The following is a 12999-nucleotide window of genomic DNA, read 5'->3' as shown; positions in this document are numbered from 1 at the left end:
ACATCTTGCCTTCATCACTGACCAGCAAGTGAGCTGATTAAGATGATAAATGGTTTCTGCAAGGTTCTGAGGTGTGGGGCCCCAAAACTGCTTCACAGGTTAGGTGGAGCTGGCCAAGAAGCACAGCTGTGTGTGCTGGGGGGCGCTAGCGGGGTGTGTGGGGGAGCTAGCAGACCAAGTCTTTACACTGAAGGGGTTGGACTCATGTCCACTGAAGGGGTTGGACTCATGTCCACTGAAGGGGTTGGACTCATGTCCACTGAAGGGGTTGGACTCATGTCCACTGAAGGGGTTGGACTCATGTCCACTGAAGGGGTTGGACTCATGTCCACTGAAGGGGTTGGACTCATGTCCACTGAAGGGGTTGGACTCATGTCCACTGAAGGGGTTGGACTTTCTTTCAAGATGTGTTTGTGCTCTTTTTCTGAAAGAGAGTGACCCCATAAATTTGTAGGGGCATGTTGGTGACCATGGAACAAGTCTTAATTACTCATATAACCACTTTGCTTCAATGACAGGACCCCACTGCATGTATCAATTGTGGTCAGGAATGAACCTGTCTTCAGTCAGCTTCTGCTGTGCAAACAGTAAGTCTCACTTCAGTGCTAAGAATCCAGGGGTTACTTTCTACAATGGAGACAATGCTGTAACAACTCTTCTCTGCCTCCTTGCCTAGAGATAGCAAACACAAAGCAATATGCTTGGGATGCAAAAGTTCAGAGGCTTTGCATAGTTTCAGATGCCACAACAATGCCAGGAGCCAAGTAACATTTTTTTGCCCTCCTGGAAAGAGGAAGCAAACTGCATTGCTGTTTTTGAGAGGGCTGAGTGAAATACAGCACTAACTTCAGTTATTGGAGCCAAAAGGAGTGAGAAGACATTTTACATGTCTGAATATCTTTTGACTTTGGCTTGGGTTCTGCTTCAAACTAATATAGGCAGCTTCTTAGGGTGAGGCAGTAGAATAATTCATTTTACTCAGTATCCTTCAGCTGAATTTGAATGAACTGTGTACAAGGATTGCCACAAGAGGGTTTGCTTCTTTGTTGCTAGTACAGTACAGTTACTCTCAGAGCAATGCTTCTCTTGGGAGCAGTGAACTTAACTCTAGCCTGTTTCAGAGCCCTCACAAATTCTCTGAAGTAACTGGAGCTGCAGCAGACTTCTCGGCAAGCAAAGCTTGTCAGTGAGCTAGCAGAGAAACTTGTACAGCTGCTCAGGAACCATGTTTTAAGGTATAAAGTGGGGAACATTAACTCTTCTTTTTAGACTAGACTTGGAGCTGAAGGATCATGAAGGAAGTACAGCTCTGTGGCTGGCAGTTCAGTATATCACCGTGTCATCAGACCAGTCTGTGAACCCCTTTGAGGATGCCCCTGTTGTAAATGGAACCTCCTTTGATGAGAACAGCTTTGCAGCAAGACTGATCCAACGAGGCAGCAATACAGATGCTCCAGACACAGTGACAGGTAAAGCAGAGGTTTATGTTTCTGTGAGGGTGGAAGGCTTGGAAGTGAATTGCTTAATGCTTGCTGCTCTGAGGAGCTGAATGAGGTTACAGCAATATTTGCTGCAGGAGGAATGGTAGGTAGTGTGTGTAGTAGCTTTACCCAGGGCTGGAACAATGACAGTCCCAAGCTGTGTGACATGCAGGAAGTGACAGAAAATCCAGGCTCCTTGCCAGGTCCAAATGTCCTCTTTACAGTTTCAATATGTGTAATTGCAAAACAGTAGCCCAGTGTGGCAAAGGGACTATCAGTAGGGAAGATTTTCCTTGTGGGCTTCACATGTGAGTGTTGTGAAGTAGTGGGGAAAGTGCTAGCACTGGACAGCATCAGAGTGTGGCTGGGGCAGCACTGTAATGGTGTTCATGGTTCTTCTCTAGGAAACTGCTTGCTTCAGAGGGCAGCTGGTGCAGGAAACGAGGCAGCTTCTCTCTTCCTAGCAACTCATGGAGCAAAAGTCAACCACCAAAACAAATGGGTAAAAGCAGAAGCTTCTAGACTGTAGCCTGAAAGTTCCCTTATGTCTCTTCAGGAAGAAGGTAGCAGAGGTCTCTTATTGCTAACCATGTGTTAGAGGAGGTTGGAACACCTGCTGAAGCTTTTGTCTCTTCAGATGTATGCTGGTGATCAGACAACTGCGTGTAATCCTGGCACTGTTCGTGCAGCACCACCAGTTGTTAACATGGTTTTAACACTTCCCTCAGTGCCTGATGTCATGAAGTCCTTACTGTAGGTTAATTCATGTAGTTTGAAAGTCTGTTGTGAGTTAAAGACTGGATGTCTTAACCATAGAGTTGAAAACTCCTCCAAAGGACTAGATGGGCACAGGAAATTGTAATCATTTGTTATTTTATCCCATAAGCCCTGCATCAGTTCAGCCCTTTCTGCCTCTTTCCCTTCCCGGCATGGATCTTTTATCTCCTGCAGTGTCGGGGAGGTCTCCAACCTGGCTTGGCCTTGCCTTGCCAAAGCTGGTTTGGTAGCTGTTCCATTTGGCTTAGCATGTAGGGGTAGGGAAGAATGGTAGGAGGCCTGGGGGATGCTTTGAAGCCTGGTTCCTTGGAAGGTGTTTGGCTTAATGAGGTTGTTGTAAGCTGAGATGTGAATTTGGGTGTTTACAGATATTTACACTATTTACGTAAATGCAAAATATTATTTCCATTTAAATTTCCCATTCTATGAGGAGTGTTCTTATTTTATTCCTTTGGGGAAGGGTAAAATATCTTTCTGTCAACTCTAAAACCTAAACTAAGACAAAGTCCTAAGGTGCTTCAGCTACTAGGAATTAAGTTCTTCATTCCTTTTTTTGTGGGCATAATAGTTTAAAAGTGACTTGTCTTCATGTCTCGAGCTGCTAACCCAGTGCCCTATTTGTTCAAGGGGGAAACTCCACTGCACACAGCCTGCAGGCATGGCCTCGCAAACCTGACAGCAGAACTTTTGCAACAAGGAGCCAATCCCAACATCCAGACAGCAGAAGCAGCTCTTGGGCAGAAGGACATGTCTTCAACAACAGAGAATGTTTACTTGCAAACTCCCCTCCACATGGCTATTGCTTACAATCACCCAGATGTGGTCTCAGTCATCCTGGAGCAGAAAGGTGGGGTTCCCCTGGTTCAGCCTGCAGGGAAGCTGTAGTGGGTTAGTGTGAAGATGGCATCTAAGCTGTTTTGGTGAACTGCTAATAGAATCATAGAATGGTTTGGGCTGGAAGGCACCTTAAAGCTCATCCAGTTCCAGCCCCCTGCCATGGGTCCCAGGGACACCTCCCACTAGCTCAGGTTGCTCAAGGCCATAACCAGCCTGGCTTTGAACACCTCCAGGGAAGGGGTATCCACAACCTCCCTGGGCAACCTGTTCCAGTATTTCCCCACCCTCACTGTTAAGAATTTCTTCCTCCTCTCCAACCTCAATTTCCCCTCTTCTACTCACTTATAAAAGTCCATCCCCAGCTTTCTTGTAGCCCCCTTCAGGAACTGGAAGACTCTAAGGTCTCCCATGAATAATGAAACTTTTTTTCCTGTGCACATTAAGTAGAGCAATTAAGAACCCTGGCTGAACATAGTCTTGAACTCAAATCACCTGCTTCTTAAGGCTAGAAATTAAATTGCCCATCATCTTTTTAAATTCTCCACTGTAGATAACAGATAAGAATACTCAGCCCCAGGCTGCTTTCTAGCTTTGCAACAAATCTTTCTCTCCCTTCAGAACTCACTTCAGGTGAATACTGGAATCAGGTGGGGATAAAGGTACTTTGCTGTGCATCCCTCAGCTCCTCCAGTAAGAGCATTTTGTAGAGTTGAGACTCAAGTACTGAAACAGTGGCACTTGATGGTTTATTAAATGCCACAAGTTCAACTTCTTTATTGCAGCAGAAAGGGAGTTTGACAGCTGAAGCAAGGCTGGTTTTGTACCCTTCCATAAGGGAGGGGATTTAGAAGGGAGTAGGTGAATTGAGAACATTCTGCATCCCAGGAAGCTGAGATATTGCCACCATCTCACAGAACCCCTTCATCTCTTCACACTCAGGGCTTTGTAGATGCCACTGATTGGACTTGGAGGTAGAAAGGGAGACAGATTAAGCCTCTTGGCTAGAAAATGGCATGTTTTTAGTCCAAGTACTAAGATGAGGCAGTAGTGGCAGCAATTACCTGAACCAACCCAGCTGTTCAGCAAGGTGTTTAGCTTAGATCTTGCAGTCTGACTGCCAAGAGACCTGCTTACTGAGGAATGGGATCCGGTGGCTTTTAGTGTGCAGCTGCAAATGAAACAAGAATGCTCTAACTCCTCCTGCTTTTTTGTGTAGCCAATGCTCTTCATGCAACCAACAATTTGCAAATCATTCCTGACTTCAGTCTGAAGGACTCAAGAGACCAGACTGTGCTGGGATTGGCTCTTTGGACAGGTATGCATCAGAACAAGATGGGAACATACAAAGAGATGGAAGCTGTGATGTGGATAAACTTTTAAAGGCAAGCAACAGTGCTTATGCTCTGGCTTGTGCTGCTACTGAGAAGCTGTCAAGGAGAGCTTTAGATGATTTTTCAGCTTCTACAACAGTGTGGACTTGCTGATTGCAAGCTGCAGGACTAGAAGTCTGACTTAAACTCTTGCCCACAACTGTACTTGCAGGTCTGGAGTTGGTCCACTGTGAACTGCCTGGTGGTTCTCATATCAGATCACTCTGGCTGTCCATGGTTAACTCCTCTAGGTGCTGATTAATGCAGCAATACCTTCTTGAGGAGAGGTGAGCTACTTCAGGTGGCTTTCCATGCGAATGTGACTTAAAATGATTCAGAAGAGGTTTTCTTGCCCAAAATGTGGAGGTGAATGGTTTTGAGGAAAAGCAAACCCATTTGTTTGCAGCCAGGTGACGTTTCAGCGGTATCAGGACACTGACAAAAGAAGTGGTGTGGTTACTACTGAATCACTTTAAGTATGGTCCTACTGAGCTGGAAGCAGCAACTGTCTGGGGGACATCCTGTGGGCTGTAGAGATGATGCAGTGCTTGGTGCTGCTCTGTGCAGGAGTGCTGGATGTTACGTCTGTAACAAACACATCAACTGTCCAGGCTTTTCACCTCCCCATGACAGGAAACTGAAATGCAGCTTTCCCTTTGCCATTGCCCTTATCTGCTTCTGAGATACAGAAGGAACAAGCTGGGCATCTAATTCAGCAATGCTGAAGGGAGTAACTTATGAAAGTAATCCCAAAGTTACACAGAATCACAAAATTAACCAGTTTGGAAAAGACCTTTGAGATCAAATCCAACCTATCACCCAACACCATCTAATCAACTAAACCATGACACTCTAATTTTAAACACTTCCAGGGACGGTGACTCTACCACCTCCGTGGGCAGCACATTCCCATGGCAAATTTCTTTCTGGGAAAAATTTCTTCCTCACATCCAGCCCAAACCTCCCCTGGCACAGCTTGAGACTGTGTCCTCTCGTTCTGTCACTAGTTGCCTGGGAAAAGAGACCAACTCCCACCTGGCTGCAACCATCCTTCAGGTAGTTGTAGATGGCAGTAATCATTGCCACGTTTGTTGGACAGGAGGCTGAAGTGTGTGAAGGAGTAGGTGAGCTGTGGTTAAGGAGACCTCCAGTACACTCAGGTTGGCAGAACTTTAGGGTCTGCTCTGTACCAGACCATAACTCGTGTCCTCAAGCAAGACCAAAAGGACTCAGCAAGCCTGTAAGTAAATACAGGAGGAGGTTTAGCTGATGCAAGTAAATCTTCACTAGGCACTGGCACTATCATTAGTGCAAATGGAGCTTAATGCATCACTGTCCTTCACTGCCTGTGTTTCTCAGAGCTGCAGGCCCAGCCCTAATGAGCTCTTCCTCCTCAGGCATGCACACGATAGCAGCTCAGCTGCTGGGCTCAGGGGCGTCCATCAACGATACCATGTCGGACGGACAGACTCTGCTCCACATGGCCATACAGAGACAGGACAGCAAGAGTGCACTCTTCCTGCTGGAACACCAGGCAGATATCAATGTCAGGTAAGGTCTTAGCTGGTGCCACACTCAGCTGGCTCTCTAGGAGCAAGTAGTGATGGCAGCCTTTGTGCAACAGCTTGAAATTGGTTTTGTTTATGTATAGCTGTGCATTTGGTGCTGTATGGCTGAGGCATTGCATATGGGAACCTGGACCTCTATATAGCTCCACTGGTAGGATCCCTTGGGGCCTAAGAGGAGGTGCCACTTAATTCTAGGTAGAATGGAATCTTCTAACAGACTCAAGTCCTACAGGCATGGCACTCAATTTCTGTAGTCCTGTTTGCCTTCCAGCTTGTTGGAGCTGCATGTTTTGTACCATCTAAACTAATCAGCTGCAGCTCTAGCAGCAAGATCCCAAGAAAACTTGTCTCCTGAGTATCTCTTGAACAAGTTGATACTAGACTCAACAAAACATTTGGCTGCCTGTGTGACTGACAGACTGCCTTGGAAATTGAATGACATGGGTACAAACTGCCTAATGCTGCTGATTAACTGCAGGTTTGTAACAGTGATGTTTGTGACTTGCTGAACTGTTAGCACAGTACAGATGAGGCTGTTTGCTTCTGTGGCAGCAGGCAGGCTTTGCAGGAACTGTTCAGTTAAATGGCTGTGTCTGGGCTAACAACTCTGTCATGCTTCTCTTGCTGCTAAAGGGAAGGGGGAAAAGAAAGGTAAAACCCAGAGCTGTGATGAAACAAGATCTGATCTTACCACAGTGAAAGTATCCCCAGGAAGACAGAGTTCTTGGCTGTAATGAGGCCCAAAGTGCTAATGCAGTGGTAACACTTCCAACTGTACCTGTTGCAGAACGCAGGATGGAGAGACTGCCCTGCAGCTGGCCATAAAGAACCAGCTCCCACTCGTGGTTGATGCCATCTGCACCAGGGGAGCAGACATGTCTGTGCCAGATGAGAAAGGAAATCCTCCTTTATGGCTGGCCTTAGAAAATAACCTGGAAGATATTGCATCAACTCTGGTAAGACTCTCACTTGACTCCATTTACTCTCACATTTGTACAGCTTGCTGGCAGCCAAGGGCTCAGCAGCAAACCCAGGCTCAACGTATGAAAAGAACAGAGCACTCCTCCACCACTGCCTAATTTCTAGAGGGTTTTCTTTACCACTAGTTCCTTTCTTTTGGGGAATCTTTCACAAACACTACAGTCTGTACAGCCAAATATCTTTCAGGCACAGTAATAAATACAGAATGTGCTGTCTGGAGGCCTGCTCCTGACAGGAGTAAGGACCTACTGAAAACACCAGTCTGTTGCATCCCAGACCAGTGTAGTGCCCATCTGCTTGAGTGAAAGCAACCACTCATCTGTATACTTCAGAGCACGGGCTTGTTTTCATTCATAGAGTCCCAGAATGGTTGTGATTGGAAAGCATCCTAAAGTTCATCCAGTTCCAACCCCCTGCCATGAGCAGGGACACCTCCCACCAGCCCAGGTTGCTCAAAGCTCATCTGGCCTGGCCTTGAACACCTTCAGGGAGGGAGCATCCACAGTGTCCCTGAGCAACCTGTTCCAGTGGCTCCCCACACCCTACTCTAAAGAATTTCTTCCTAATCTCCACTCTCAATCTCCCTTCTGTACTGGTTTGAGGCCAGACAGATCATCTCTTGCCCAGAGAGGGACAAAAGAATGACACTCACACAAACGGATTGGAGAGTGATGGAGAGTTTAAATGGAAAGGCAATTGGTGAAACTACAAAAAACTACAAAGCATAGTGACAAGAACATCCCAAAGCATACAGAGTCCCTTACATAACACCCAAAGACTTCCAGCTTTTCCCTTCACCCCACCTGAGGGTATACACAAACCCCCAGGGCTCTTTCTTCAAACCCCCCCCCCCCACTAGGCTAGTCTTAGGCTGGCCAGGTCTGAGACTGCCCCCACCTCCATTCTCCTCCTGGCATTAGGCCTAGACAAGCCTAAGAGGCCAAGAGGATACTCCCCCGGCATTACCCGATAAGAGAGCATCTCCCACGGGGGCAGAGAGGGAAGAAAGAGGAAGAGAATGACTTTGCAGATGGATTGATAGGGGGCAGGATTTATGGGTAGAAATACAGTTTCCTGTGTCCACCTTATTGGGTGGACATTCAGGACACTGGATGTGTTACTCATGTGGCAGTAACAGGAGGCACCCAGCCTGAACTGCCACACCCTCTTTCATCTAAAATCCATTCCCCTTTGTCCTGTCACAAGCCCTCTCAAAGTTCCATCAAGGTGGCCTTTAAAGACTTTAAAGGCTACTTATTGTCAGCCATAGGTGACCTAGCAGTAGTCTTAAATGCAAGTAGACCTCCTTATGTCTCCTTCACAGTGAAGTTATTTGAAAGTTGTCTCTGATAGCCAGTTACAGTCTCTTCAAATGCTGTGCTCATCGCTTGAGAAATCTTGGTAGGGGACCATTGGTGCTGGCATTCAGTAAGAAACCTTGGTTTTGGTGCTGACTCCAATGATTATCTAAACCTTGTAAACAGCTTATAAGGAGGAGTAGAGCTAAGTCTTGAAGTGCCATATTGTTTCAAGTAAGTTCTGTAGTACAAAACAGATTCCAGTACTGGAATCCCCAGGAGAGCTGGGGAGGGACTTTGGACAAGGGCTAGGAGTGACAGGATGAGGGACAATGGCTTTGAGCTGGGAGAGGGGAGATTGAGACTGAACATGAGGAAGAAATTCTTGAGAGTGAGGAGGGGGAGACACTGGAACAGGTTGCCCAGGGAGGTTCTGGATGCCACTTCTGTGGAAGTGTTCAAGGCCAGGCTGGATGATGCCTTGAGCAACCTGGGCTGGTGGCAGGTGGGTAGAACCTTAAGGTCCCTTCCAACCCAGCCTGTTCTATGATTCTATGAAATATGGGAAGTCCAGGTCCTGAACAAACTCTGTTCAGCGCAATGTACAGAAAGCAGGTAAATGATCCAGGCCCTCAAAGGCAACGTTGTCTGAGGCTACTTACCTCCTCTAGGTGCTTGTTATTGAAATGAGGTAGCTGTTGGCCAGACTGGCTTGAGGCTGTCCAGAGTAAATGGGGCAGTATCTGAGTTGTTAGTAAACACTTGCTAATAGTGAGCCAATGAAGCATTGGTCCAGAAGACACTAAAGTAGCATCCTGTGACAGTCACTGAATTTCAGGAATAAGCAAAGCATTTCAAATTCTATGTCTCAGGGTATTGTTTGAAAGGCATTAGGCAAGGCCTATGTAAGGCATCAGGAGCCTGCTGGAGACATAAGAAAAAAACCCACCCAAAACACAAAAACCCAACAACAAATAAAAAAACCACCAAACCCCAAAACAAATATACAAAAAAAACCCTACAAAAGTCACAGCTTCATTGTGCTTCTCCTTCCAGGTCAGGCATGGCTGTGATTCAACCTGTTGGGGGCCAGGACCAAGTGGCTGTTTCCAAACCCTTCTTCATAGAGCCATCGATGAGAACAGTGAGCAAATTGCCTGCTTTCTTATTCGCAGGTCAGCCCCTCCACCAGTCTTGCCTTGTGCCAGCAATGTGTGCATGAACTGGGTTGTTTTCAGCCTGGGACTGGTCTCTGTTTTGGTAGGGCTTTGGGGAGGGATGGCATTTCTAGAAATCTGACTGATGTGAAAGACCCATTCTGTTACATTGCATTCACATTGTGATGGTAGGAGTCAAACTGAAACCAGGAACTTGTGCTCTTGTAGAATGTGTCAGCAGTTCTGGATCAGCTCTTGTAAACCTTTTCCTGACCTGTATTTGTAAGGGTTTTAGTCAGGATTAGCTGGGGTAAGTGGACCATGTTTTGTTTGTTTCAGTGGTTGTGATGTGAATAGTCCCAGGAAGCCAGGCCCAAATGGAGAAGGAGAAGAGGAAGCCCACGATGGACAGACACCTCTGCACTTGGCAGCCTGCTGGGGGCTGGAAGAGGTGATCCAGTTCCTTCTGGAGTTTGGTGCTAACGTCAATGCTCAGGTATGCAGAGGAACTGCAGAGTTTATTTTGAAATTGGTTCTTTGCCTGTGCTGTTTGTAAACAAAAATTCCTCTGGGCTGTGTATTTTGCTTGATGGGGGAAAAAGACTATCCTGTTGTGGCTGAGCCAGTGCAGGGACTGGCTGGGCTGCTGCTTTCTTCCCTGTCCCTTGGAACCAGATCTAGTGCTTATCTGCCTGCATGATGAACCCATCAGGAAGCTATACCCGAGGAAAGTGATGCAGAAAGCTGCTTCCAGTCTTAGTTTTCTGATGTAATGATTGAGATTAAACTCTTCTGTCTCTAGCGTGAATGAAAGGCAGGAGCAGGGCTGTGTTCTGCTGCAGTTAATCATTAGATCAGCACTAGCTGAAAATCCAGAAGATTGTCTTTTGCAAGGATGTTTGGGAAATGTCTTGAGTTACTGAGTAAGCTGAGGTGATGTAAGGATGAGTTACTTCGGTTTTCATCACACAGTAATCCTTACCAGAAGCTTGACAAACAGCAACAAAAGAAATGGGTGCACAGCGTTTCTAGGTGCTGCTGCTGCTGTGGAAGTGGCATCAAAATGAATGACAGCAGTTAGGGCAGTAAACTGCTGCCTGGTGATTAAACACCCTGTTTAAATTGACTGCACTTGTTTGAACTCATCTCTGACCCCCAAACGTCTGACTAGATGGGAAATGTTACTCTGAGCTGTCCTGCACAAGACTGAGGTCAAGCTATTGGGAGAAAAAAAAAAATCCCAGTTTGCTTCCTTGACACTCCAGTGTTGAGCTCCCACTGCAGCTGTTTGCTGTCCTAGCTGTCTTTATGTCATAGAACTAAATTGAAGTGTCCTCAACCCTTCAGACCTGGGGAAGGATTTTGTGTACTATTAAATCTTCAAATAAACTTCCTGGTTTCCTCCTAGGATGCAGAAGGAAGGACTCCAATCCATGTTGCCATTAGCAACCAACATAATGTTATCATTCAGCTGATGATTTCCCACCCAGACATTAAGCTGAATGCCCGTGACAGGCAAGGGATGACTCCCTTTGCCTGTGCCATGACCTACAAAAACAACAAAGCAGCTGAAGCAATTCTAAAGAGGGAACCAGGAGCTGCTGAGCAGGTAAGCTGGGAGTGCTCAGAACATGCTGGTTCCCTTACTGCACCAATCTGTGGCAACAGGTGTTCCACAAGCAAATTCTGCTCCCCTCTTGTGGCTTTATGGTGCAGTGACATCTGCCAGAAACCAGATCCCTGTGGCAGGAGTTCCTGGGAAGCTGCAGATGTGCATGGAGTAAGGAACTGCAATAGCCTGTGTTGCATCAAACCTCACCTCATCCTGCCAGCACTAAATCAGGGACAGGCATGTGCATGGAAGGAGGAAGTTCTAACTCAACTCCTGTTAGAGTCAGAAGGAATCTGAGCTAGCTTTCCTAAAGCCATAAAAAACAAACCCTGACCTCAAATAACTGAGCAATAGATGTTCTGCTGCACTGCTGAACTCCAAAACCTCCACATGTATCTTCATGCTCCTGTGACACTCAGGCAGGAACCACAGAATCACTTAGGCTGGAAGGGACATCAGATCATTTATTCCAGTGCCCCTGCCATGGGCAGGGATGATTCTGAAACTAGGAAGGCTCAAGGCCTCATGCAACCTGGCCTTGAAAACCTCCAGGGAGGGGCATCTGCAGTCACTCTGGGCAGCCTGTTCCAAAGTCCTACCACCCTCATACTGAAGAACTTCTTCCTCAGCTCCAGTCTAACTCTGCTCTCCCTCAGCTTCAAACCATTCCCCCTTGTCCTGTTGCTAGACACTCTTACCAGAAGTTCCTCTGCAGCCTTCCTGTAGGTCTTCAGGAGCTGTTGTCCTACCCTGCATAAGTGTAATTATTAATAATGTATTTGAGTGCTTAATGAGCTTTTGAAATAGACCTAGAACATAGTTACAAAGGCAGGTAGTTCTGAAGATGCTTTAACATCAGCAGCAAGGCAGAGATTAACAGCAGCACACACTGGGTGTGGAGGCAGTGAAGACACTATCCATGTGGCAGGATTGCATCCAGCTTCTCCACTGTGATCTGCCTGATTCCAGTTTGTTTCCTGTAACTGAACTGGTCATTAACTGCTGCCCCAGTACTTACTACAACAGCTGCTGACCTGTTGTCTGTCAATACTCTCCAGTGTGTGGTCAGGACACGATGAGGTTATAAAGCAGAGATGGAGCAGGCTGGAGCAAGCACTTGCAGCTGATTGATTTCTCAGTTATCTGATGGTCACATCCATCAAATGAGTCTTTAGGGACTCTGCAGTTCACTTGAAGTAGAACAAGTGAAAATGTGCCCACCTGCAGAACAACCTGCAGACCTCATCTCCTTTCTGCCGCAGGTTGACAACAAAGGCCGGAACTTCCTTCACGTGGCTGTGCAGAACTCAGACATTGAGAGCGTGCTGTTCCTGATCAGTGTCCAGGCCAATGTCAACTCCCGGGTGCAGGATGCCTCCAAGCTCACCCCTCTGCACCTGGCTGTGCAGGCTGGCTCAGAGATCATTGTGCGGAACCTGGTATGGGCTGCAGAGTTACTTCTCCCCTGCTCAGAGGCACATTCTCTCTTCATGTATGCTGTCTGCAGGCTGCAGAAGTCAGCTCACTGTGGAACAACTTCTCTGAAATAGCTCAGGCTTGTGGGTGGCTCCCTCAGCTTGCACTGTTAGAGCTGTCAGTAGCCTTCTTATGAGCATCTTTGGCAGCAGTCCCTAGGTAGTGTGGCTTACTTGTAAAGGAAGACCCTTACAGAATTCCAGCATGGGTGGGAGTTGGAAGGGACCTCTGGGAATTACTTAAGTCATGAGAGGATCATAGAATGTGTTGGAAGGGACCTTAAAGCTCATCTAGTTCCAAGCCCCTGCCACAGGCAAGGACACCTCACACCAGTCCAGGTTGCTCAAGGCCTCATCCAGCCTGGCCTTGAATACCTCCAGGGAGGGGACATCCACAGCCTCTCTGGACAACCTGTTCCAGTGTCTCTCCACCCTCACTGTCA

General features: G+C 47.0%; 1 protein-coding gene across 1 annotated transcript in view; it reads left to right on the top strand.

Annotated features, from left to right (window-relative positions):
- The window catches only part of ANKFY1 (ankyrin repeat and FYVE domain containing 1), a 30478-nt gene that overhangs the window by 13076 nt on the left and 4403 nt on the right, over positions 1-12999 (top strand). Inside the window, exons 8-18 of the mRNA XM_054394246.1 lie at positions 519-587; positions 1270-1469; positions 1886-1983; positions 2886-3105; positions 4312-4410; positions 5863-6016; positions 6821-6989; positions 9369-9487; positions 9809-9965; positions 10878-11078; positions 12344-12520. Of these exons, the coding sequence (XP_054250221.1) occupies positions 519-587; positions 1270-1469; positions 1886-1983; positions 2886-3105; positions 4312-4410; positions 5863-6016; positions 6821-6989; positions 9369-9487; positions 9809-9965; positions 10878-11078; positions 12344-12520 (1663 nt within the window). The remainder of the gene's footprint in view (positions 1-518; positions 588-1269; positions 1470-1885; positions 1984-2885; positions 3106-4311; positions 4411-5862; positions 6017-6820; positions 6990-9368; positions 9488-9808; positions 9966-10877; positions 11079-12343; positions 12521-12999) is intronic.

The sequence above is a fragment of the Indicator indicator genome, chromosome 30, assembly GCF_027791375.1.
Source record: "Indicator indicator isolate 239-I01 chromosome 30, UM_Iind_1.1, whole genome shotgun sequence".
In the NCBI taxonomy this organism is placed as follows: Eukaryota; Metazoa; Chordata; class Aves; order Piciformes; family Indicatoridae; genus Indicator; species Indicator indicator.
Note: the sequence above shows the minus strand (reverse complement) of the source record. Positions and strands in the feature narration are given on the sequence as shown.